Consider the following 25,759-nt stretch of genomic DNA (forward strand, 5'->3'; position numbering starts at 1 on the left):
GCTTCCGTCAAGACCTCCAGGTCAGTGGACGGTTGCAAAGTCCAGACCAACAACTTCACATCAATCTGATGGAACTCAGGGCAGTGAGATTAGCATTGCTGGCTTTTCTGCCGAGGATAAAGAGCTTGGCTGTGTTGATCAGGATAGACAAAACAACAGCAATGCATTATCTCAACAAGCAAGGTGGCACAAGATCTCTTCCCCTGTCCCAGGAGGCCCAGAGAATCTGAAAATGGGCTGTTCAAAGTGGAATCTCGCTAAAGGCAGAATACTTTCCGGGGGATCATAATTTCAAGGCACACACAGTAAGCAGACTCAAGTCAACCTGCCACGGGTGGGAGATCAGTCAGGGAACCCTAGACAGTATCTTTCTGAAATGGGGCAAACCAACAGTGGACTTCTTTGCGACAGCTCAGAACAAGAAATCCCGCTTCTTTGCATGTTGGTGTCGCCAGCAGGGATCCTGGGGTAATGTGTTTTTGATGGCATGGCCAGGCGTCTTTGCCTATGTCTTTCCGCCGATTCCCCTCCTACTACGTTTTCTCACGAAGATCAAGAAAGCCATAAAGGATGATCCCGATAGCCCCATGGTGGCCCAGACAACATTGGTTCACTGAGCTTCTCCTCCTGTCGGAGATGCAACCGATTCTTCTTCAGCCCATTCCATCTCGCCTGACGATGTTGCAGGGACAAATTCTTCATCCAGACCCCAAGTCACTATGTTTAGCAGCATGGCTCCTGAACACTCTGAATTTCAACATCTAAAACTACCAACTAAATGCAGGGATTTTCTCTCAAATGCCCAAGCACAGAGTATGAATAAGACATACAGGATGAAATGGAGCAGATTCTGTTTATGGTGCCAGGAGTCTAATGTTCATCTTGTAAGATCTGCGTCTCATGAGATTCTTCCTTACATTCTACTTTTGGTAAAATCTGGATTAGCACATGCGTCAATAAAAGTTCATCTAGTCGCTATATCCTGTTTTAGAAGGACGGCTTCAGGACCATCAGTATGGTCGGAGAGAATCATAAAACAGTTAATGAAAGGATTGTTTCGTACCTTTCCCCCAGTTAAGCCTTCGCCACCTCTCTTGCAGCTGAATAAAGTTTTATCGCAACTCATGAAACATCCCTTTGAACTCATTCACAGGGGGAGACCTTAAGTTCTTGTCTTGGAAGGTGGCTCTTTTCCTGGCGCTCACATCAGCCAGGAGAGTTGGGGAGATTCAGGCCCTGACCATACAGGAACCTTTCCTCCAGTTTAAAGAGGATTAAATAGTCCTTCGAATTTATCAAAGGTTTATACCCAAAGTACTATCAGACTTTCACCTGAATTAGCCTCTTATCCTCAAGAGGTTCTTTCCTCAACTGACTACTGCAGCAGAAAGAACTCTTCATTCACTGGATATCCAACATTGTCTGAAATGTTATCTACAAAGAACAAAAGCTTTTCGCAAATCGTCACAGCTCTTTGTGTTCTTCAGTGCACCCAGAAAGTGCTATCCTCCTTTCCAAAAGAGGAATTACTCAATGGATCTCAAGTGCAATCCAATATTGCCATCAAGCAGCAGGGAAACCTTTGGCAGCACAGGTTTGTGCTCATTCGACAAGAGCAGTATCTACATCCACTGCGTGGTTTGCTGGAGTACCTAGCCAGGATATATGCAGGGTGGCTACCTGGAAGAGTACACACACCTTCACCAGGCATTACTGCCTGGATGCAGCCGCTGACAATGATGTGGCAGTGAGACAGGCGGTGCTGAGGAACGTTTTCCAGTGACTGTGAGCTCTCCTTCATCCCTCCTTCCTTTATACTGTAAGAATGTGCACATTTTATTATGAATGCATTTCTCATTGTGTAGAGGTTTACAATATAGTGGTTTCCAAAAGAACTGTTTTTTCTCTGTGATGTTTAACAATTATAGAAGTTAAACATGGAATATTAACGATTGAGGCTTCTGTGGTTTTTTCAGGTAAAGCTATTTCTCCCTACAGGTGGACAATTAAAATCACACTCTTGCATACGTTCATGTAGATGCGGGATAAAATGTGCTATGTACTGCTAGCTACTCTGATTCAAGCATGTGAATCTATGAAAGTTCCAATACTGGAGCAAGAAAACAAGTTACTTACCTGTAACTGTAGTTCTCCAGTATTGGAAGCTTTCATAGATTCACATGCGACCTGCCCTCCTCCCCTGAGAGGCTCACATTTGGAGTTTTGTACAGGGTTATCTTGGGTACGAGGCTCGGAAAATCTGAAGGTCTAAGGTTCGCTCAGGAGATTTCTAGAGGGTTAAGGGTCCTGATTCGTTCAAGGATATTTTTGGTCTCTTTTACAAAACAAGAGTTATGGGCTACAAATTTGAAATGGGCCTAAGCCTTTTTTCGGCTTTGTATGAATTTAAGCATTCCTTTTTAGGGCTCGGACTCCTCCCCACTGAAAGTGGGAGGAGTTTCGAGATCCTAATGTTAAAGAAAAAAAAAAAGTATCTCCTAGGGCTTTGGCGAGACAAATTCCAGACATTCCTTAGCGTGTTCTGTCATCTGGCCAGTGATTCGTCTTCGTTGTGTTGTCGTTTTAATAGGCTTGAAGTGATAGGGTAAATGTAGTTTTGTTCCGCCATCTTGGGCATTTTTCGTTCGTGCTCGCGCAAAGAAGTACATTAATTATAATTAGGAGCTGTCAGGGTGCCTCCGTAAGTGAATCCAGATGGCCGGGCGCGTTCACCATTCAGCAGCGCTCAGCACGCAGCTGCTGCATGCCAGGCCGGGAAAGGGCTTCATCAGCCTCACTCATCCGGATCACAAACTCGGATCCTCACCATGATGGAACACACCCCTTGCTGATCTAAACTGTTCCAGTTCAGACTGGGCTTCCAGACGCAACTCTTATTTCAAAGTTCAGGTAAGGTAAACCGAACTGCAACTCCAAGCTATATTTGTTTTTTTTTGGTTTCGTAATTGAGGCCAAGACCGAACTTTGCAAAAAACACAGGCTGTGAACACATTAGCCCCAACGCTGTGAAGTGCAAAAAAAAGGCGCGCTCAAATACAGTGCGTCGCCGTTTCAAATCGTATTTTTCAGCCTGTCTTGGGTTCACATTAGATTGACGCGCAGCGCCCCAAGAGACCAGCAGAAAGTACAAGTGCCGCCCCCCAAAGGACTGCTACTTCCCCGGGCGTGTGATCTGACGGCTAAATTACTTAAAAGGAGATGCCCTTTGTGGGGAATCTGCCCATCTGTTAACGCCCCTTAAGGGTTCACTGGTGACAGCTGGTGTTGCAGCGCACGGGGTCAAACCCTGCAGGGGCCAACTAACCCTTTCAGCCTTCAAAGGTCGACAAACTGAGTACTAAGACACTGGGTAGTAATAACACCCGTTAACCACCGTGCTTAGAAGCGGCGTAGGAATTGAGCGCTACACAGAATCAACATCTTGAAACCCGGACAGGTAAAGTCGCACATAACATTTTTTTTTATTACAAATAATATTAACATATTAGACGGGACTAAAAGAGCACCGCTTGAACACATTAGCCCCAACGCTGTGAAGTGCAAAAAAAAAGGCGCGCTCAAATACAGTGCGTCGCCGTTTCAAATCGTATTTTTCAGCCTGTCTTGGGTTCACATTAGATTGACGCGCAGCGCCCCAAGAGACCAGCAGAAAGTACAAGTGCCGCCCCCCAAAGGACTGCTACTTCCCCAGGCGTGTGATCTGACGGCTAAATTACTTAAAAGCAGATGCCCTTTGTGGGGAATCTGCCCATCTGTTAACGCCCCTTAAGGGTTCACTGGTGACAGCTGGTGTTGCAGCGCACGGGGTCAAACCCTGCAGGGGCCAACTAACCCTTTCAGCCTTCAAAGGTCGACAAACTGAGTACTAAGACACTGGGTAGTAATAACACCCGTTAACCACCGTGCTTAGAAGCGGCGTAGGAATTGAGCGCTACACAGAATCAACATCTTGAAACCCGGACAGGTAAAGTCGCACATAACATTTTTTTTTTATTACAAATAATATTAACATATTAGACGGGACTAAAAGAGCACCGCCCCCACAGAATATGTTATGTGATCCTGGACAAAATCTCTTTATTTTCTGCACCTAGTTCCTTTATCTGGCAAAACTGTTAGCGCTTACATACTGCAAAAGGCCGACATTGGGCGCTACACATTAGTTGCACATTTACTAAAAGGAGACCGGGGGCATTTGGCCGTTTAAGAAAACAGGCACACCTTTGAGAAACAGACTCCATTTGCTACCAGCAGCAATTACCAGGGTTGTAGTAATTATGCGGTAATATTAATGCGGCGTTTTCAGCATAATTATGGCTTTGCCACATTCTGCTGTACAATTATCTTTTGACAGACACAGTTTCTAGCTCAATAGATTCAACAGTTACTAAAACTCGAGATGCCACTTCAAAGGTTAACTGTTCACCTTTTAGTAGCCGATTGGCAAAATTGTGAGCCGAATGCATAGCAATGAGCTGAAACTTATGCCCAGACAAAACTACTCGTTGTTCCAAAGACAACAAAGCGAGATTAGATTGACACAATGTGCCGCCTTATGCCATATAATGTGCATTTCCTTGCAATAATGGAGACTGGATTTATGCGGCAAATTCACATATCAATGCCCACGGCTAGAAATTAGAAACACATATACCACAAACGGTACTGTTAAAAATAGTTATATACTCCTAGAATGCGTCTATCACGAATCACTCCTACAGACTACGGTGCATTGACACGAAAGCGCAGAGACAGACACCTGACCCATCCCGCTCAGGCTGCTGCCACATTACAGCCACATAAACAATAGGACACCTCGCTCCAGTCCTGCAATCCTGTCCGGGTCTTCCAGCGTTAAACCTGGTCCTTGCTCCGTGAACAGGCACAATTGTTTGCTGGCTCAAAGTTTGATAGAAACTTTAATCTGCCGACCACGCCTCTACTGTTTAAATATGTTATTGCGAAAATAGACTTCGGCACACCACACCAGGCTCGTCAATATTCAAAACATTAAAATATCTTTAAGAGGAACTCGCGAATGTGCCTATTTTTCTTCGTCTAATGCCTTCAATATTTTTTAGGATAATGAGCGGTTTCAGTCAGCGCGTCCAAGCCTCTTCTGGTGCTGCAGAGTGTGAGTGAGTGCAGCAGAGTGAGTGCAGCAGAGTGAGTGCAGCAGAGTGAGTGCAGCAGAGTGAGTGCAGCAGAGTGAGTGCAGCAGAGTGAGTGCAGCAGAGTGAGTGCAGCAGAGTGAGTGCTGCATACACTCCATAACACATGGCTAAAAGACATTACCATTTACAATGCCATTAGCTCTAACTCAAATAAATCCGAGACCTATTGCATTTCTAATGCTTGTTTGATATACCGCTGACTCCCATCTGGACGACGGGGAATGATTCAAGCATGTGAATCTTTCAAAGCTTCCAATACTGGTGAACTACAGTTACAGGTAAGGAACTTGTTTTATTCTTCATCCCAATCCAGCATTTATTGAAGCATTTGTTTAATTGATTATTTTTTTAATGACCCTTCCAACCAATGATTTCCTAAACATTCAGTACAAGAAGCGCAACACGTTCTCTTTTTTATTTCCATATTTTACTCATACGGTGAATGCCTCTGTGATACCAGGTTCTTTTTTTGATCTGATAAAATAGTCATATAAAATGATCATGGTACTTGAGGGATAGGCATTTTATTATTGAAAAATATCAGAAGATCTGAATCCTTGATTGTGTTTATTGTGGCCTGGGAAAATATGTTGCATTCCCTCATTGTAGGATATCTGATATAACTCGCGTTATAATAGGATTTACATTTCTAGTCGTAATGCTGGGCATTTTGAACCTATTATTGATTTTCTTAATGCTTTATTTAGTTTTCCAAATAATGACGTGAAAGACATAGATTTTCAAATTCAGGCTGTACACTGCACTGAGGAACAGTTCTGCATGGTAGTATGATGCAAAGCGATATTCGACAATCTAATGCGCCCGTCAGAAATACACCAGTACAATCCAAACATTCTCGAGTGTGTGCACTGCCACCCAGCTACATTGTACTAGTATTTAGTCATTTGGGTCCACATCAGTAATCTGGATAGCCACATTTTTCTGAGCACCAGCCAGAAGATAACATCTTATGGGTTCACAAATATCTCTGGGCCAGGAAGTGGGTGGCATAAGGGAAACAAACATGTCCATATTTTTGCTACAGAACACACCGTTTGCCAATCATTGCTTGATGGTCAGTGTATTTCTTGTTCCCTAGTACATGGATGTTTTTCGTTTAGCAAGTAACTATGCCAAAGATAGCTTATTTTCTTCCGTTGGCTAATAACTTCTTAACCTAGGGCAGCAAGGAACAATGGCTCCAATTTAACAACTATAATCGAGCTAAACTGTCCAAAAATGTTTGACCAAAACTTCTTGATGCTCATACAATAACATGCCAGATGTACAATAGACCTATTCTTGTTAAAAGTAATCCTCCATAGAAGATATTCAATACTTAGAGGCACATTATGAATCTGGTCAGCAGAGGCGACTCCTGCACTATTTGAGATTCCCACCTGCTTGATGGTAATCTCGCTGCCTTCATAGCATCCAATAGGGTGGTGGTTTCTCTGAAAGTGAGTTTTCCAAGCTAGTGTCATGTTGTTTTCGCCATGGAAATGCAAAAAAAACTGAAAAAATCAATGGCCTTCACCCACAGATTTTTCCCACAGCTTGGGGTGTTGGTATTTGATTTCACATATCATAGCAGTTCTGGGCTTGATTATGTTGTCAATATGACCTGGCGAATCAATTTAAGACCCTGCTCCAATAGGAGCACTCCAGCCCAAACTACCAAGCTGAGTCCTCCCTGAACCAAAACTCAAGCAACCCAAGACTGGTTGTGTGTTTCATGTAACATCCTAAGTGGCCATAGGTATGCCCAGATGTGGGTCCTTTGCTCATTGTGCCACTGGAACCAAGCTACACCCGACTGAAGAGCCCCTGTTAGGACGAAAACAGTCTTGGGATGCTTGGAGATATTAAACATTTGAGATGATAGAAAGGAACCTTGGTGATCTTATCAGGTGGCTTGTTAGACTGATAATATGCTATCACCAATTATGGTTTATGGGCCCATATGTGACGGAAACATGAACTGCTGTACGAATGAAACAGTGGATCCTTCTCTTGTTTCGAGACATTCTCCAAGGGTGTCATAGTCCGTTGTGTCCTATGCTGTTGAAAATTCCAGGAGAATCATGACTTTGTTTTTCAGTGGAGACAGGAGATCCTCACTGAGGTCTGCTTTAGTGAACTCTATGCCACTCAGTGGATGATGTGCAGTTCAACTTTAGCTTGGTACTGGCATAAAAACTCACCCTTCATAATCTTGCTTGGGAACTGGAGGTTTGGTATAATGAGGTCGGGCACCAATACTTCAGGTCTGTCCTCTTCCTTTTTAGCCACTGATTTATTGCATGCTTGGGCAGCTTTGGGACTGGATGCTGTCAAAAGGAGGTGCTTATGAACTTGGTGATGTTAGGGGCCTGCATGTCTCAGCTTATTGCAACAGTCAGTGCCAATCCTGGTTTGAACAATAAATAGGCTGTGCACCTTGAATTTTGCAGCTAGCTGTGAAGGGCCATTTAGGGGATTCTGCCATTGGTGACACAGTGAAAAGAGATGCCTGCATCATGGGAGCTTCTATTGCACCAAAAGTGGATCATTTGGAGTGTTCCCGGATGCTTCTGATTATTTGAAGGTTTTACCGCACACCTTTGGATTGGTAAAATACCAACCAAGCCAACCTGAAATGAATAAAAGCAACCCTTGAGACCTGTTCCACTCACATTAGATAGAGCTCTTCAGAGAGGTATAGCTTTGTCCATCTGGGGTTGATTTTAATCATTTCAGATTGGCTTGGATGGTATTTTAACAATCAAAAGCTGTAATACTGTGCCTGGAGTGGTAAGAGGCTTTGGCCATTTTACAGCTCGACATGGCTAGCAATGTGCTAATCCTATGCTTAAAGACTTTGCTGTAGAAATGGCAAAATACTTTGTCCCTTTCTATCTCGGTGTAGATGGCACTGTGCTAATCCTATGCTTAAAGACTTTGATAGAAAAGCAAATATTTGAGGTGAGCAAATTTAGAGTGTCGCTGATGTTGAGTGCTCTCTACAGGAGCTGCTTTCCACCTAAACTTGAGAACTACCCAGAGTTCTCTGCTTTTTTTTTTGCATATATATATATATATATCAGTTAAATTTGTAGCGCACTGTAGCAGTCCCCAAAATAAGTTTATAAGAGCAATTTCAGCTTATGCAAAACCTTTAATTTTGAGGGACATATATGACAAGGATCACCTTGCTGGATTCACTGAATTCTACACCAGATAGGGTACCAGCAACACAAGTTTTATTACATAATGAGGAACATAATACTAAATGGGTGGCCAGTTTTCCCAACGACCCAGATGTGCCTAAAATTAACCAAATTCTTTTAATGACAGAAGGAGGCAAAAATATTTCCAGACTGTATGAAGATGTAATTTGGCCTAAAGTAAGCCAGATAATAAAAAGGTGGCATGGGCTGAAGTAAGGAGGAAGACCTAGATGAACAGAATTGGTGAAAAATATATACAAACGGAAGACAGGTCACCAGAAAGGCCCAGTTGAAACTGATCAACTGGAAATGCATTCACAGACCATTTATGACTCATCAGTTCATACATAGAATGAACTAAGTGTAGCACTAACGCAGGAGCACATATACGTTTGTGGTGGGGATTATACCTCGGGAGAGAGGTTGTGCCGAAACTTAGCACCTTGACTCATAAAACATTGCAATCTGCTATTGACATATGTCGTCTGAGGTTGGTATCAAGAAGTAAAAGTTACACAACAACAGTTAAGGTAATGAAACTGTGACTCTCACTGGCCAAAAGGAGAATAGTGATTCAATAGAATGGGCAACTAGCACTGAGGTATAAAATATGGGAAGTGGATATGATTAAGTGGGTAGCCACAGAAAGTGGAGTAAGAAGGAAACTGTAATGCCAAAGACTGAAGGGAAATTGAGTGCTAGTGTGGGAAATAGTACTGACTGAGCAAGAATTCAAATTGATGGGGCAGAAAAGGAGGGCCAGTATTCGTATATGGATGCACAATAAGTAACCAAAAAAAGTGCAATCTATAAGGAAGATCGACAGAAAATGTGATAGTAAGGAGTACAAGAGAAGTGTAGGATGACACAAGACTCAAATAAGCTAATGTACAAAAGTGTATAGAAGGATGATTCCTTTGAACTGGAGCAGCTGCCTTCAAAGCCATAAAGAGGGCATATGTGAGACAGGGGTTAAGTGGGGAACCTATTGTTATACTGAGGAGAGAAATTAAGCAGAAGTCTCACATACTGTCTGGGGATGTTCAATTGTTAGTAATCGGGTAAGTAATAAAAGAGCGATAAATGTTAAAAATAATCAAAAAAGATGGAGAATTGAATGTGTTATGAAGCTGGAAATAGTAGAAGGTTCAGAGATATTTGAAATGTTGGAACAACTTCCTATAACACGAACTGGAGCCATTAGGGTGAATCCTCTTTTTTAAAGTTGGCTTTCAGTTAAGGTGTGAATATTAGTGAGTAATTGTTTTGGCAAGTTTGTTATATTTGATGTGATTTTAGGTAGATTTGGGGTTGTTCACATGCTGAATCTTGATGTTCTTGTCAACTAAGAGTATGGATCCATTGTAAACTCTACAGGACACAGGGATTTGTTAATATGCTATGATTTCCTTGGTATCCTGAGATCTGTTGTTACTGTAGGATGTCACTCACTGAAGGACAGTGATATCACTGTCAAGAAGAGACGGTGTTGATTAGGGTTTGATGATCTACCTTGTTAAAGGCTGCAGTGGTATCCAGCAGCAAGAGGTGGAACATGTTGCCATTGTTGGTGATTTCAAGTGAGTCTTTGCCTATTTTGGTGGTGGCTTGTCTAAGTGCTCATGGTCTTGGAGGAAGGTCATGGTTTTGTTTTTTCCTTGGGGTTAAGTTGGTACTGCCTTTTTAATGGTCTTACATAGGAGAGTGGTAATTATGATTGGTCCGCATTTGGCCAGTCATTTGAGCTCCAGGTTGGGTTTTTTCAGTATCCAAAGGATTTTTTTTAATCTTAAATGAGATTAGAAAGATACCTTGTGTGAAGGACATTTTGATAAGCTATTGGAGGGTGTCACTGGAGGTGCCTTGACTATTGGTGCTAGAATGAGGCTGTCTTCATAATATATCATTTTTATTGTGTTGTGAAGGCTCAGGAGTACCTAATGGGGACAGGGCGATCGGAGTGGGCATAGATTTCTCTTTCCTGAGATGGTACAGTTGGAGATATTCAAAGACCCACTATTTGATCAAACTTTATCAGTATCGTCTTTAAAGAACTTGTTTATGGTTTAGCATTTCTCCTTCAAATGCTTGACGGATAGAATCACAAAGTGCTAGATTGCCTTGGGGAGCTCTTTACTTCTGTTGGATGCTTCTGTTATGATTGCTGTAAATAAATAAATAGTAAGTAGCCTTAGCTTGTGTTATGAGCTTTCTGTAAAATGCACAGATGTTGTTCAGGGCTATGAGGATGTCCAGCAACTGCAATGGACACCCTGCTTCTTCTGCCTTCTGATTACACATTTGCTCTCTCTGAAACCTATACAAAACTTGCATTTGGTCCTGGTGTATTTTAATAAGGTTTTACCCACAGCCACCTCCATCTCTCGCTCCAGAAATTGTAAGGCTGACTGTTTTTGTCGGGAAACCTGTAGAACCTCCACGAAGCAGTTGTAGTGGAACAATCCATAGATTGCTGCCTTCTCAAACACATTGTTTGACGTTTTCAGCAAACAGCACTGCCCTAATTCCTACACCCTCATGTGAAATTGTGTGTACGGTTCCTTAGCCTGGGTAAGGGTTGGGTATAAGGCTTTTCCTTCTCCTTGGTCTATCTTTTTAACTCTGTCATTGGAGCTAAAATAATGGGTATTTGTTTTTTCTTCCAGGTCATAACGAAGGAACACTAGCAATGAAAGAAGGAGATGTGATGTACATTATTGAAGAGGACAAAGGAGATGGCTGGACAAGAGCTCGGAAGCAAAGTGGAGAAGAAGGCTATATACCCACTTCTTATGTAGAAGTAACTCTAGAGAAAAACAGTAAAGGTGCAGTAACCTATATATAAAACAAAACGTGCATCTTACCATGTGCGGCTAAAAGAGAAATTGGAACAAAACTAGTGAGTTATGAGAAGGGCATACAGTTCTACTTAAATTATTGTTCACCATGTGAGCTCAGCTGAAAGTTGGATTTCTTTCTGTGATATGAATACTATCCTTATGAGAATGCCCTTGTGATAAGCACACTTTAGACATTTTCGTCAACGGGTCTATCTGACCAATCATTGAACTACAATTTATTGCAGGAGTTATTTCTAAAAGTTGTGAATTCTGCTTTTAGACCTGTTATACGACACTGTCTCATATTAGAAAAAATGTTAAATCTACTTTTTAAAACATTTTTAATTTACTTCTGGAATAAGTTTGCCTTGTGAGTTAATGGAATATGTTCAGTATTCTGTTCCAAACTCCTAACACTGGCAAAAAAGTTTAACGAATCACTGTCGCTGATGAACTGCAAGGTACTTTGAAGATGTACATTTTTTTTTTTTTTACATTTTAGGAATATTTTGGTAATTATAGGGTGTCCCACGTGGATGCCCTGTAGCGATCAAATACATTTTCCTGTTGTCTATATTTTAAAGAATGGGAGTGTACATTTTGGTACTGATTTTAATAACGTATTAAGAAGAAAGTGAACACTTTGCCTTCAACCACATCATGCTATTTTTTGTTGCTTTACCAAAATATTTCTCACTTTAGGAGTTTTGGAGTGGATTTGGTGTCTGTATTGGTTTAAGTTTTTGAAAGTGGCATACCACTTAACGCCTGACATTGTAAATAGCGTTGCCATTTCAGTGCGTGTTGCTCTAAAAAATGCATTCTGAGTAAGCACGAGAAAGAAAATACATTAGTCCTCTTTAGCAAACTCTTGTTAAACCTGATCGTCAATAAAGTGTTAACGTTCTGTAGCATTGGCCATTTAAATTGAGTCAGAACAATACCCAAGTTATACATACCACTGCATGATCACATCACCAATTAAGTACAGCTGATTATTAGTATTTTCAATTTGTTTCATGTAGTTCTACCTAGATCTTACGAGGGTATCTGAGCGCTTTACATTAATTTTGAGACATAAGAGTACATCCAAAAAGGAAATCATGGGAATGAGAAACTAAGTATTGTGCAGAAAAGGCATGTGTGAAAGTACATTCTAGAAAAAAAGGCGCTGGTAGCACAAAGCTTGCAACGTTCTCAACTTCCAGTTGGCTAGTAAATGGCCCTTTTGACTGGTTTTGAACTAATTGTCTGGCACGGTCTGTGTCTTGGTTCGTAGTAAGTTGAGCCTTCGTTTAAAAACTAACTTTACCAAATGTTAGCTCATGTGTTTTCTTGCTGCCCATTTCTCAAGTCAAGGGGCAATTGTTTTATTTTGAATTTGGGTAGCTGAAGAGCTGTACATGTAAATTGCTTGTAGATGTTGTGTCTCTTCCTCATAAGAATGTTATTTTGAGAATCAATGTCACTTAGGGTAACTATCTGGTATGGAGGCAAATCCTTGCAGTAATTGTAAAAATTCAGTGCCACAATTCAGGCCAAAAGGTCAGGCAATAATATATTAGTAAATAACTAGTCGAAACATGCCTATGTACTTTGTGTTTTTCTAATACTTCGCTCTATTGAGCAAATATTCATGTCACTGGGCTTTTTTATGTATTAAACTAGCAAACATAGGCACACTAAGCAAACATTTCCAGCTGACTTAAGGGACAGAAGTCACAAAATTCTACTACCTTATCTGGAATTATAGTACTAGAAACAATGCTCTGTTGTTGAACATGGAATCGGAGTTCATAAGCAGTAGTAGTACTATGTTTATTTTTTTATTTTTGAAAGTGTATTTTTGTAAGCAGTGATGGCAGACTTCAGAAGTTCCTTGTTCCATAGAGACAATCAATTGAAATATTAGCGTGATGGTTTCAGGTTGTGCTGATCTGAGTGCAGCTTTAACATGTTCAACAACACTCCCACTTCTTGTGTCAGTCCAGGTGAATTTCATTTGAGAAAAATATTTTCGGTTGTGGCTTTGATTCCGGGCAACGGCTGATACGACATCATTTTTTGTGTTGTGAACAAGTAGCCTTTTTTGTGCATGTACGTTGTTGCTTGTGCCAACTTGCAAAGCCGGACCAGTTAAACAATGTTTGTTAAATATTGATTCCAAATTGTTCAGAAAGTTTCAGGATAAGGGTAGCAGGAGCCTGGCAGAATTGCTGAAAGAGTAGAGACTGCTTGAAGCAGCAATCTTCTAGCACAATCAACTGATCTGTCTCAGAAAAATCAAACCACTTTTACGAATAGGTTCTACAACACTTAAAAAATGTAATGATGAGCCAAAATCCTGTCCTTGTGAAGTAAGGTAATTCTGTACTACAAAATCAAAGAACTGGTTTACCACCTGGTCCTTTAAATGGTTCCTTAATAATCTGAGGATGGGTGGAACCTCAGAGGCACCCAACTCATCCTTCTCAAGCCGCAGTATAGCAATATTAAGGATGATTAATATATTGTGGGCCAAGAAAAGGCACCCTTTTTCTGTGACACAGTGGCCTCTCCACTTTCAAGTTTTAGAAAATGACATACAGCTTTGGGTCTCTTTTCTTGACCTAGACTTTCTCTGCCGCCCAACACTTCTACACTTGATCAATGGCTGGGAGTCAGGTGAGATCATGTGTTGGGAGATGGTGAAACAAAGGCTACCACTCTATCTACAAAAGAAAAAAGCTGTCAACTATGCTATTTGTTTTGCTGAGAAAAGCAATCGAAGGTACACTTTGAAAATAAATGATTCAACGTTAATAAAAAGGCTTTGAGTGGCCTGTTGAGCTCAGTTCTTTAGGATGTGGGCATCAACGGTGTGCTGGAAGAATATTTTCATGAACTTACTTTAATAACTGAAAACCGAATGACATCCAAGATTAACATTTGCATTGTTACCGCAGTATGCAGCTACATGTTTCATTATCAAGCCTTCAGTTAATTTAAATATCTTCTCCACAATAGCTTTGGCTGTCACGTCTGCATCATCTAGACATCTAGCAAAGCATATGTTTCACCAGAATCTAAAGTATCGCAACTAAATAGCTTAAAGTTTAATGCTCCCTTGTTGGGCGAATTGCTGCAAACTGAGAACTATCTTTCTTGTGGGTTTGCATTAGCTAGCTGCAAGGATAGCGGTTCAAGCCCCTTTTTGGTGATACTTGATGCTGGGTTGCAGTTACAGGGCTTCTCCATAGCAGTGAACGAATTGGGATAAATAACTTAAGAGAGCTCGAACCCACAATCCAGAGAGAGGTAGGGTGATGTGATGGTTAACCGAATGGTATACTTGGGTTCCGATTATGCTCAATTCTGTGACCTTATTCTAAAAGGAAAATGAACAAGTGTAAGTAGCAATGACAGGAAGTATCCAAATATTTACAAAATAATGATCATGAAGGGAAATAGGACTTTAACATCTAGTTAAATAAGTCTCATCAGCCAACCCAAAAGCAAATAGAACCTGTTCCTGATATGAACGGGGATAAGCGCAGGCTGACGTGATAAACACTGTTGTAGATATAGACAAGAGTTTGAATACGATAAGCTGGATTGGTGTTAAGGCTCCCTATTTGAAGAATGTTCAGTAAATGACGTCCAATTGAAGAGGTAGGCCTGGGCCTGTCCATTCAGTGGTAGCAGTGCTGAGGACTAGACGGCTGGCAGGGAGTTATCAACATGAAAGCCTGAAATAGAGCTCTACTAATAGCAGAAGCATGCATTAAATGTAACTTCGGATAAAAAAATCGAAAACTGTTAATACAAATAAGGTATTGTTTACCTAGGCTGCTTCTGGCTAGTACTTTAGTTGCAGATGTGTTGGAATTATTGCCATTTTGGGGGAGGCATTTTTCATATTTAGCAATCCTGCCTTAAGTGTTTTGGTATCGCAAACTACATAGGAAATGGAAAGGTCTCTGTTACATATACTACACCTTGCCTCGTACATGTCTCCTGAACACTTTATGGTATGATGTGTAAGCTTCCGTTCCAGTCTGTATTTGACAAAGCATTGTTTTCCTTTGATGGCTCTGGAAATAATCCTTCTGTTACGTAGATACAGCTTGTCACGATCACGTTGCCAATGGCGGCTTCAAAATCTGATGTAAATACTGCATCTGGTACACCTTCACCTGACTCGGAATCTGTAATTGTTTTTTTCTCTCCAAAAAGTACCCTTTAGAACGTCTGACACAAGCATAAGATGGAGATGAGTACTGTATTCAATCAGTGCATTCCGCTTCTCTGCACTTGTTGCAAAGGTTACCTCTCCCAACCAAACAAGAGCGTGCACCTCGCTAGACAGTTAAAATCAGGTGTGGTGGTGGGCAAATAGCTTCTTCGGCCTGAGGAACTCAGGTCTGTTTATTGGATCTCCTTCCATGAAAACCATGCTCTCCAACCCAAAAAACACTAAACTGTCTCTCTCAATGGGGTCACCACCCTGCAAAACCGCTCAGTCACCCCCTCTTTCCTTGAAGAGCCAAAGGCTGATGCATGATTGCAAAGTGAAGTGTCTGTGCTGAATCTAAGTCTTTTATGCTGCTACTGGTGCCAGCAATGTAGTCATCTAACTTTCAATATTAACAGCCTTGGTACTCAACTAGTGTGGACTACGGATGGCATTGACTTGCTGACTGGCAAGTGTTAAAGGTGCTACATTTGGAGCCTCTATCTGTAGAGTCCTGGATTTAATCACCGACTTGTTGGCCAGCTCCTCTGAAAAATAGAGGCTGCTGCAACGATCAACAAGTAGTCTTGTGCATGTGATTTACCGCGCCTTCTAAAACATGACACTCCATTTATCTATCAAAAGTTTATTTTTCAAAGCTGCCCAGCTGAACAATTTAGTTCACTGCAGTATTACAAATTAGTAATTCAGTTGGCTGCGGCCCATACACAACCCACTGAGCAGTACTGTGCAGATGGTGTTTTCTGATCATGATTAGTCCTACTAGATGAGTTCGGGGACACAATGGGACTTTAACACTCTTAAATGAAGAACACACTCAAACCAGCAGGAAGAAGCATGGTACAAAACTTTCAAATGTTTATTTTTTAAAAACCCATTTCTAGTACATAAAGTTCATTGAAAGGCAACAGCACAAAATGAGAAAATAAATGCAGCAATGCATGACATGGCTAGCGAAAACAATATGAACCTGCCTAACATGGTTAGCTTAAACCTAGCATCCTAACGCACTCTCTTACTATGTCAAAATAATTTTCCAAATGCATATTACAGCAAGCCCATAAAAATAAAATACTTAAGAGGGATCACACAGCATACCTTCTCTCTGTAAAAAAAAAAAAAAGAAAATAGCTGTGTAGTTATTCTTTAGCTGTGCCGGGCTGAAGGGCACTTCTCTGGAAAACTCGCAGATCATCCCCTGACTGAGGCTGGTTATTGCGGCAACCCTGCGTGACCTCTGGCTTGCTGGTTCCTGATACAAATCCAGTTAATGATCAGATACCTGTGGTTTTATATTATCTGATTTCCGATTTTATCTCATGTTTATAAGTTTGGAGACCTTAAAGTCCCAACAAGACAAAATCATTATGGTGATAAATGTGTCATCTAGGTTTACATGTGGATAATTTGCCCATGTAACTAAAACAATAGAAACATGTAAACGTTCACATCAAGCGTCCATAACATTATGGCAGCAACCCTAATATAAATCGAAATATGTCAGCCAAGATAGGAGGCACACATGATGCTAACACTTATGTGCGTGTCTAAAACTTTACACTTTCTAATAAAGAGTTAAAAGAATATGTAGGCAAGGACGTGATGAAAATAGAAAAGGTCTCAGCTGGACTTGTCAGTGTTCACAACAAGTCTAGGAGTACTTTGCCCAACACTGAGCTAACGGATGGAGGTCATTGCAGGGGCAAAGTGTGCGTAACGAATGCTGCCAACGTAGCATTTCCCGCTATGTGCTTTTTTTAGGTTACATTTACATTTTATTTAAGACTTCAGATTGGGGGTATGACCTGATTCATGTGAATGACAGGGATTTAAACCACCGTTTGTTGTGCCGTAATAGCCCAAAAGTGATATACGTGGACGTTTCACTGAACACCCTATATTATTATAAGGAGGATCCTCCGGTATTGCAGTACTTGAGTGTCCTTTCGCTCTGTTTGTACTTGTGCCTGTTGCTCTTCATGGTGCATATTAACAGGACTGGTTTGATAAACAACTTCCAGTAGGATGTGCTTCCTGAATTACACTAAATGCATGCAAAGGTGTAAAGCTTTTGTAGTGGCTATGCTGGTGGTGTGCAAGGGTGAGATTTGCATGTTTGATCACTTTATTGAATAAAAATCAACTCTTTGTAGGATGGAATTTGCACATTAAGTTACAAAATGGGCTAAATTCTGATCAGAGCTCAAGTTAGCAAAATAAATGGTCACTGAATGAAACATTTGGGCACTAAGAAATTTATCTTGGAGGTGAAACAAAAATGTTAATTTGTAGGTGTGCAAATTTAACTGCAATGTGAATGTTACAGTGCATTAATGTGTACTGTGTCTCAGTACACCATGTTGCTGTAACAATCATTCATAACTCATGATTAAAGCTGTGATTTTTGGTCTGGGGGTCTTTTGGTAAAAGTCACTGGTATGCATTTTAAAACTGGGGTGTAGATATCTGTTAATGGCGAAACCAGTTGTAGTTTAAAATAGGATTTACTCACAATTGGACAGTTCCTCGGAGTCCAATGGCCCTCATCTACCTTGGTCTTCTTGGTACACTATCCCACCATCTCCAATTATTGCTGCCTTGTGCTCCAGTGCTTCTCAGTCTTCTCATGTTTCAATAGTCATGTGCCTTCTCAGGCTTTCGTGGTCCTCTTTTCCCCCATGCTCCTCTGTACTGCATGCTCCAGTGTGCCTCTGCCCCATGCACCAATGCTCCTCTGCCTCCCCACTATGCTCTTTTACCCCCTCAGATTCCAATACTCCTCTCTCTCTCCTAAGAGCAGTATTTCTGCCTATATGGCTCCAATGGCCTCAGCTCCTCGGCTTCAATGGCCTCGGCTCCCTCAGGCTCCAGGGGTTTTCATTCTCAACATTTCCTCTTACCATCATGCTCCAATACTCCCCTCCCCCCCCCCCCTTGAAGTGCTATAGGTTTTCTGACCGTCTGGTTCTAGTGGCCTCAGTTCCCTCGGGATCCAAACTTCCTCCTACCCTCATGCTCCAGTATTTTTCTGCCCCTCTGCTTTCAGTGGTCCTTGACCCTGCTGTCTCCAATGACTCTTAGCCCCTCCGTCTCCCTGTGGTCCTCCGTGCCCATCAGTGGCTATGTGCCTTCTCAGGCTCCAGTGTGTCTCTGTCCCTCAGCTTTCAGTGGACGTCAACTTCCTCAGTCCATTGGATCTCTGCCCCCACAAGCTAACAATGTCGTATTGCCCTTGCCCCCTGCAGGCTGCATATATCTAGAGCTGGGGCTCAATAATTCAATGATTCTTCCTGACATGCATGTGCAACCAGAAACATCTCTGTGCACAGGGAGGCACACACATCAGAAGATGCTTGTTCACCTTTTCCTTAGCCCATGGAAGGAAGAATGGAAGAAACTGGTACAAGTATTTGCAACATCTGGGGTATTCTGTGTTCTTCAGTCATAGCCTCAGCACCATTTTGACCTAAATTGAAATTTACACAGAAACCAAAGTTACAGTAAAATCACGTATGCCAGTGAAATTTACAAAGTCCATGGCCTCTGTGGCAAAATTGTAGCTTTATTCATGATAAACTATGAAAATGCATCCATCCTTTTGAAATTGGGCTCTTGTTAATGAATGGGCTTCTACTTTCTTCTAAAGGGCTTTCATAACAGTGCTGTTTTCTTTTTCCTCTTGGACTGCAGGTTCCTGAAGAGGGTTTCTGATGAGATGGGCGAGATGTTGAAGGCAGTTCCATGCAGCTGCTCTTAGGGAATGGGCTTTGGGCTGTGGAGCTCAGAGAGTGGCAGAGTGCATGGAAGGCATGCAGACATACATTATTCACTAACAGCTTTCACATTTCCATGTATTGCCTTGAACATGCCAAAGCTGCTTCTGCATAACACGCAGACAAAAAAATGGAAAATGTGGTGAAGGACAAAGTCACCTAATTTGAAATTTATAATGTTCGATGCAATCCTTGAGTGTCTGCTGGATTATCTTCATCCCATATCATTTTAATTTGGCCTTATTGTAACTTGTGAATGTCTGCCTGTGCCACCTTCATACTCGCCCTAATAACCTGTTGCATGTCTAGATCAATAAGTTATATTCCTGTCTCGCTTGCATCCATGACTTCCTACTCTTTTTCTTTTTTTTTTTTTTTTTGCTTGTTATTTACTACGGCCCGTCTAGCAAAACTTCTCTGGTAACATATCCTATCCCGCTTGCTTCCATGACTTTCAACTTTTGTTTCCACCCCAATATTTCTGTAGTAAAACTCCTTTGGTAATATCACCTGGACTAATTTTTCACCCCAGTGTTTGTGTAGTTTTATTTTGCTGCTATTTCTGCCTACTCATCTGGATACAGCTCATTACATTCCTTTGTTGGCGTCCTCAGTAGGAGATGCCAACCTATGGTCTATATGACAAAGACAGTTTATTGATTAAAAAAAGAGAACTCCACTCTTGCCTGGCATGCAGTTCTGTCAAAATACCAATGTGGATCAATGATCGTCTTCAGCACTTCGGTCTGGAAGAGACCTGTTCAGCGAATACATAATCCCCGGCACCACGTGGAAAATGGTCACCATTTTAAGACTATGGACTGTTTCAATATCAACGAGCTACCGTTCAGACACTGCCTTAAACTAGAGTGCCTAATGAAACTGTTGATTGCCAATGCTACCAGTAGAGTATGCCACAAGATCTTCGATTATCGCTCAGAATCAGTATGACTTTCTTTGACTGCTCCTCAGTGGCAATAGCTCTCACTGTGTATTTTCTAGAGATCTAACATCTGTGGTAAGTGGTGCATCGTATGTGTATGCATTTTACTTTGATGAATGTTTTTTATCGTGATTTTTCGAAGAATGTACTATTGATTGTCTCTTAATTTTGGGTTTGGAGGCTAAAATGTGAGGCAGTAGTCAACCACAGGGAAAAGCTCCTCTCTTTGAGCCTGATTTAATTTGTAATACTTTGTAATTATCTTTGTGCACTTTTTTCTTGTAAACAATGGAGTTAGGATGTGTTTATACATGTAAATATTAGTGTGTGCAAGGACCACGTGACTCACTCTCTCTTCCCACCTTTACAAGCCAGTCTACAGTAATGAGCAGGAAGTTGAATTCGATCCTTTTAAGATACAAAACCTCTGAGTTCCTATTTCTTTAGCCGTGCCTGGAACACAGAGGATTTGAATCGATATTTAGGAGTCGTAATAATGTCTTCAGAGTATTTTTCTCAGTGTTACCTGTAATCATACTATCAGTGAAACTAAAACCAAGAGTTGCTATTCTGTGAAAGTGTTTTTCCTGAAATAACTAAGTATGCCACTATCACAACACTGACAGTGTACTATAAGGGGAGGAGGGATCGATAGCAAAATACTATCACTTTAGAGTTGGGATATTGTAAACAGGGTTATTTATATAATGTGATTTTACTCATTACTGACAAACTACGACAGCGTAGTTTTTTTCTGTCTTGTTTTTTAAAACTCTAAAACGTATGTGTCTTAAGTTTCAAGTGATCTGGTCCACGCAGATGCTGTAATGTTTCTGCTACCATTATGTTTGCTCGGCAACCACTCTGTATATCAACAGTCCAACTTGCTTGCTGAGGAGTAATGTTTTCCTAGGTTGCTATAGGTTTGTAAAAGTAAACTCTGGTCCACTTGAAAGAATGTTTTATTCATGTGCTGATAAAATACAACCCAATTTTAGGGTTATCACGTTCAGTGAGTATTGGTGGTTGAAAAACTTGTACTTGCACAGCATAAATCTGTGTTCTGAAAATTGGAACATGTGAGTTGTCTTAAATTCACTTTTCTTTCAGTGCTTTTTTAAAATCTGTTTTGTGTACTTAAGGATCCTATGATAGTCAATGCTTTGTTTAAAACAGTGTTCTCTGTTGAGAATATTTTTACGAAATAAATAGATAACTTCTCATGATCACGCTGGTGTTACTGTTTGAGTTTAAGAACACAGCTGCGCACTATTAGTATGCCTGGATTCACTCCTGCTTTGAGGGTAAAATATAATCTCTCTGTCATACCTTGGTACCAGTGCTTAAATTATTTCAAAGTGCCGGTGCTGAAAGCATTGCTCAGAATCCCGCCGCTATTAAATGGAGGTGCACCGAATGACAAGGCTGCGTAGTCTTGAATCCAACCCAGGCCTCTTTAAGGCACTACCATACACTCTCTGCCTCTTTAACTCACTCTTGCTGGTCCCTGCCATTTCCTTTGGTGATGGATTGTCTGTCTTTCTCCTCCTCCTCTTTTCCCGTTTTTATGGTTTTCTCTTTTCTGATGAGGAAAAATAAGTGCTGGTCCCCAAACATTTGTGCCGATGGGCCCCACCGACAACCACTGTCTCAAATTAAGCAGTGCTTGTGACACTAAAACTATCCTGGGAAGGATAATTTATAAAGGTGGATGGAGGAGCAGTAACCTCCTAAAAATGTTTAACGTTGCAAGTTAGGACACTAGAAGTCCTTCTATTAACAGGTCGTTCCTGTTGTCACAGTCCTTCTCAGATGAAGGTGATCACTCTGGTGACTTGCACATCAATAGCCTCCTAAGATGCAGTGCGCTACTGTGCCCGTGCTTTGACTGCCTCTATGCTGCGGCCTCCTTGAGCAGTCACTCCAACACATAAATGTAGATTTGGAGACCCTGTGGACTCTGCAGTAGATTACTACTATGCTTTCAAAGACTGCAGTAGTGGGAGCTCTCACAGAATCGGGAAAAATTGTGTGTCGAGAATATCCCTTCAGAGCATGGATCTGGGGGCAGGTGACCACACCCAAGAAGTGCAATGATGATCGGCCTTTTCAGTCAACCCGCCCCCCCCACACCTATCCACCCCACCCACAACCTCCCAGGCCTGGCATGTGCCAAAAGTGCTTAATCGCCCCCCCAGGGCACACTAGTCCTCGGAAACCAGCATCAGAAAGTGCCCAAGGCTACCACACTCCTGTAGATGCTCTTAGATGAGTGTGCCCCCAATAGAACCACCTAGGATGCTGGGGGGGGAACAGCCCCTCCCTCCCCCAAGCAGTCAAATGGCTTCCACTATATACCCACAGAATCGGAATGACAAGCCCAAATCCTTGGTTGGTTGATATATATTATGTGTCAGCTGAGTTTTAAGCCAGAGATAAACCGCAGCATCTAATATTCACCAGACTGTTTCCACCTGCTGACAGCACAACTTTCTGGTCAAACAATCAAAGCAAACAGTTGAATGGATGATGGTTGAATTTGGCTGTGTCTTAACACCAGTAGTAAGGCGAGGCCCAAGGAGTGTAGCTAAGTTGCTGCAATGGATATATAGATGTTAGATAAGAATATATGAAGCAAAGTAAAGGTAAGGCAAATCAGAATAAAAGAAACAACCGCAAGTGACCTTTCAAAGGATTAATATCCAGGGCGACATCTCAGAAATGCAAAAAGAGACAAAGAGTAGGGTTGGAGATGACCTGGCAGGAAAGGACAGAACTTCAGTCTGAGCCATTCAGGAGGGACAAACGAGAAAGCAAGAATTGTTGGTTCAAAACCTTACGAGGGGATATATTCACCTCTAGTTTGCATTTACTCTAATGGTTAAGATTGCAAGTCGAATGGTCAGTGGAACTTGAATGTCAATTTGAAACTTAGGGCCTGATTACGATGTCAGTCAGAAAGCCTCTGACCCACAGTCGGATTCTCCCACCCGTTTCGTTCGTAAACAATTCTGACCAACTGATTATGAGGCTCGCGGTTAGAAGGGAAACTGTTCGGTCATTCCTAATCAGTTCTGACCGGCATTCGGAGAATCCGAGTAGGTCGGAGCTGATTCGTACACCTCTACGGACCACGTTTCCGACTTACCTATTACGTGTCGGATTCCGACAGCCTTGCCGACTCTGTTTGTCTGACACAAAAAGGCAGTTGGAAACTGACTTTGGGGGCCCCTAGCAGGCACCTCCTTTATCCTGAGTCCTCCGGTTTGGGTTCGAGACGGTACCCAAGGGACTCCCTGTAAAGCCATGCACGGTGTGGCAGGCACCATTGGGTGCCTGCCACAGGGTGCAAGCTTTTCCGCAGACACAACCATAGCGCATGAATTGTAGGTACGTCATTAACTAAAATAAAACCCAAAATGCACTGAAAAAACTAGTTGAAGGCCAGTTATGGTTGTGGTGAAGGCCTCAGATTTACCAGTTATGGTGCACAATACTCACTATTGCTCATGTTAAGCACAGTTCTTAGACAATGGTATGTCAAAAAAGAAAAAAAACTGTCATCTAAGAACAAAACATGACAGGACTTGATAACTGAAAATATAATTTGTTCGAAAATCTTGTGTTCTTTCATTTTCTTCTGCTCATCGCAGGTGATGACTTTGCTGCACAGTAAACAATGCACTCCCACAGACCAGACTGATCAAAGAGATCTATGGCTTCCTGTTCCTCCTGTAAAAAGGTTTCCAGCATAGTTATCGCAGAAGATGTACTCTTCTCTTCGGCGTCCTCTTTCCTGCTGTGAACTCCTGTTCATGCAGTGCATTAAGATGCTTGTGGACCAATGAGGTGCTAACGTTGAATTTAACTGAGAAACCCCTGCTCAGCCTCTGATCGCCCAAAGTGCATGTCATAAATGTATCCGAGTGTGTTGTTCAACTCGAGGAGTGCTGAAACATTTCTGAACAATGGATTCCGGTGTCGACCTGAAATCCTAAGTCTGGTCATCTTATTCTTCGTTACCTTTTTCTTCTGGATTTCTCCTGTAGTGATGTTCTTGCAGAGAAGGAAAACTTCTCCCCAAAAATTAAAAGTACAGCAAAATAATTATACATTTGCTCCAGCGCTGGCAAGGAGTGCAGTTATCTGTGCAAAAATGTCATGAACTATTTTGGATGTATAACAATACATTGTCTGGAGCTAATCAGACCTCTACAGTGATAAACAAGGACCTGCGGTTTCCAGGAAATAGGGAAGGCTGGATTCAATGTTATAGATTTCGGTTCTGCAAATTCTGTAAGGAGTAAAATGTGGGAAATGGTAAATGTACTAAGTTCTTTTTTAATTGTACCTATGTAATCCACTATATCAAACAATATGTTGCAATTTGTTTTCATACTAACAACTAAACGCATCTACAGATTTGCAGGACCTGTTTTTGGATTCGCAGAACTCTGAAAGGATGTTCTACATCTGCAATAGTGTGAGAACCGAGGACATGGACATAGACTTGCTGTACTGGAGTATTGTTCCTTCTGGAGAGACTTTTTGCTGTGTTAAATGGCCGCTCTTCCAGCCAATTTCATTTGAGGGAAAATTCAAATATGACTGACAGAAGTCTAAATGGCAGAGCTATTCAGGAGTGTTTGTTTACTCTTTCAAGCCCACCCAGCAATTTTTTAAATGCAAATATCTTATATTACTGTACAAATTTATACCACACCAACAAAAGCACACTTTCTTGGTAAAGTTCTACTGTGGCACTAAGGTTGCTGTAAATCCCTTCAGCGGGTAGGGCTATCATCACACAAACAATTCCCAGTGAGAGCCAAAATGTGAAATCACTCTTCCCCACCCGACCCTCCAACCTCATAAGGTTCTTTCCCCTGCACCGATCTGCATGACAATTGGCGCGCAATACCATGGTTAACTACGCTGAGTGCCAAATTTGCTGAAGCCCTGTTGATTCGGGCCAGTGCTGTAGGCAAATCAAAAACTCCTTTTCAATGGAAAGTGTGGCTGAACCATCTCACCACTGTTTACTTTTTGTTCAGCTTAACTTTCCATTGAAAAGGCATTTTTATTTTGCCTATAACCTTTAACCTTGTGGGTGGATTAGCATTAGCATAGTCACCTAAAGTCTGACTTGCCAACTTTCCATGCAGATCTGTGGAGGGGGAACAGTGAAAGGGGGCATCAAAAAAAGAAGTAATTTCCTATCTTTGCTCCCATGGGAAAATGTGCTTGTGCCCACAGCCTCAACTTCACAATGGATTTATACCAAACTTGACATGATGGAACTTTACTCAGAAAGAGTTCTGGATCTAAAGGTGAGCAGCCTGGCCAAAGGTAGAGGACTGTATTCAACAATCCTATTTGGACGTACATCAGCCCTAAAAAGAAGCAGGGAGAGACTGCACCACCAACATACACCATGAGCAGAGGCGGTAACTCCACCTCCGCAAATGTCTGCAACACATTCCTTTCTTACAGACTTTGAATTGGACATGTTCGCCGAACCACTGCCAATTTATGATGATGCACATACATCAAGGAACAGCTATG

At 41.7% G+C, this 25,759-nt stretch overlaps 1 protein-coding gene across 2 annotated transcripts in view; it reads left to right on the forward strand.

Moving 5' to 3' along the window:
* The window catches only part of FNBP1L (formin binding protein 1 like), a 688,366-nt gene extending 666,946 nt beyond the window's left edge, over positions 1-21,420 (forward strand). Inside the window, exons 14-15 of one of the 2 annotated variants that reach the window (XM_078668214.1) lie at positions 11,071-11,229; positions 19,169-21,420. In XM_078668214.1, coding sequence (XP_078524340.1) covers positions 11,071-11,229; positions 19,169-19,176 — 167 coding nt within the window. In that variant the 3' untranslated portion in view covers positions 19,177-21,420. Of the gene's footprint in view, positions 1-11,070; positions 12,827-19,168 lie in introns of those variants that run through there. The other variant, XM_078668213.1, reaches the window with a different exon arrangement.
* Positions 21,421-25,759: the final 4,339 nt, after the last annotated feature.

This window comes from Lissotriton helveticus, chromosome 1_2 (genome assembly GCF_964261635.1).
Source record: "Lissotriton helveticus chromosome 1_2, aLisHel1.1, whole genome shotgun sequence".
In the NCBI taxonomy this organism is placed as follows: Eukaryota; Metazoa; Chordata; class Amphibia; order Caudata; family Salamandridae; genus Lissotriton; species Lissotriton helveticus.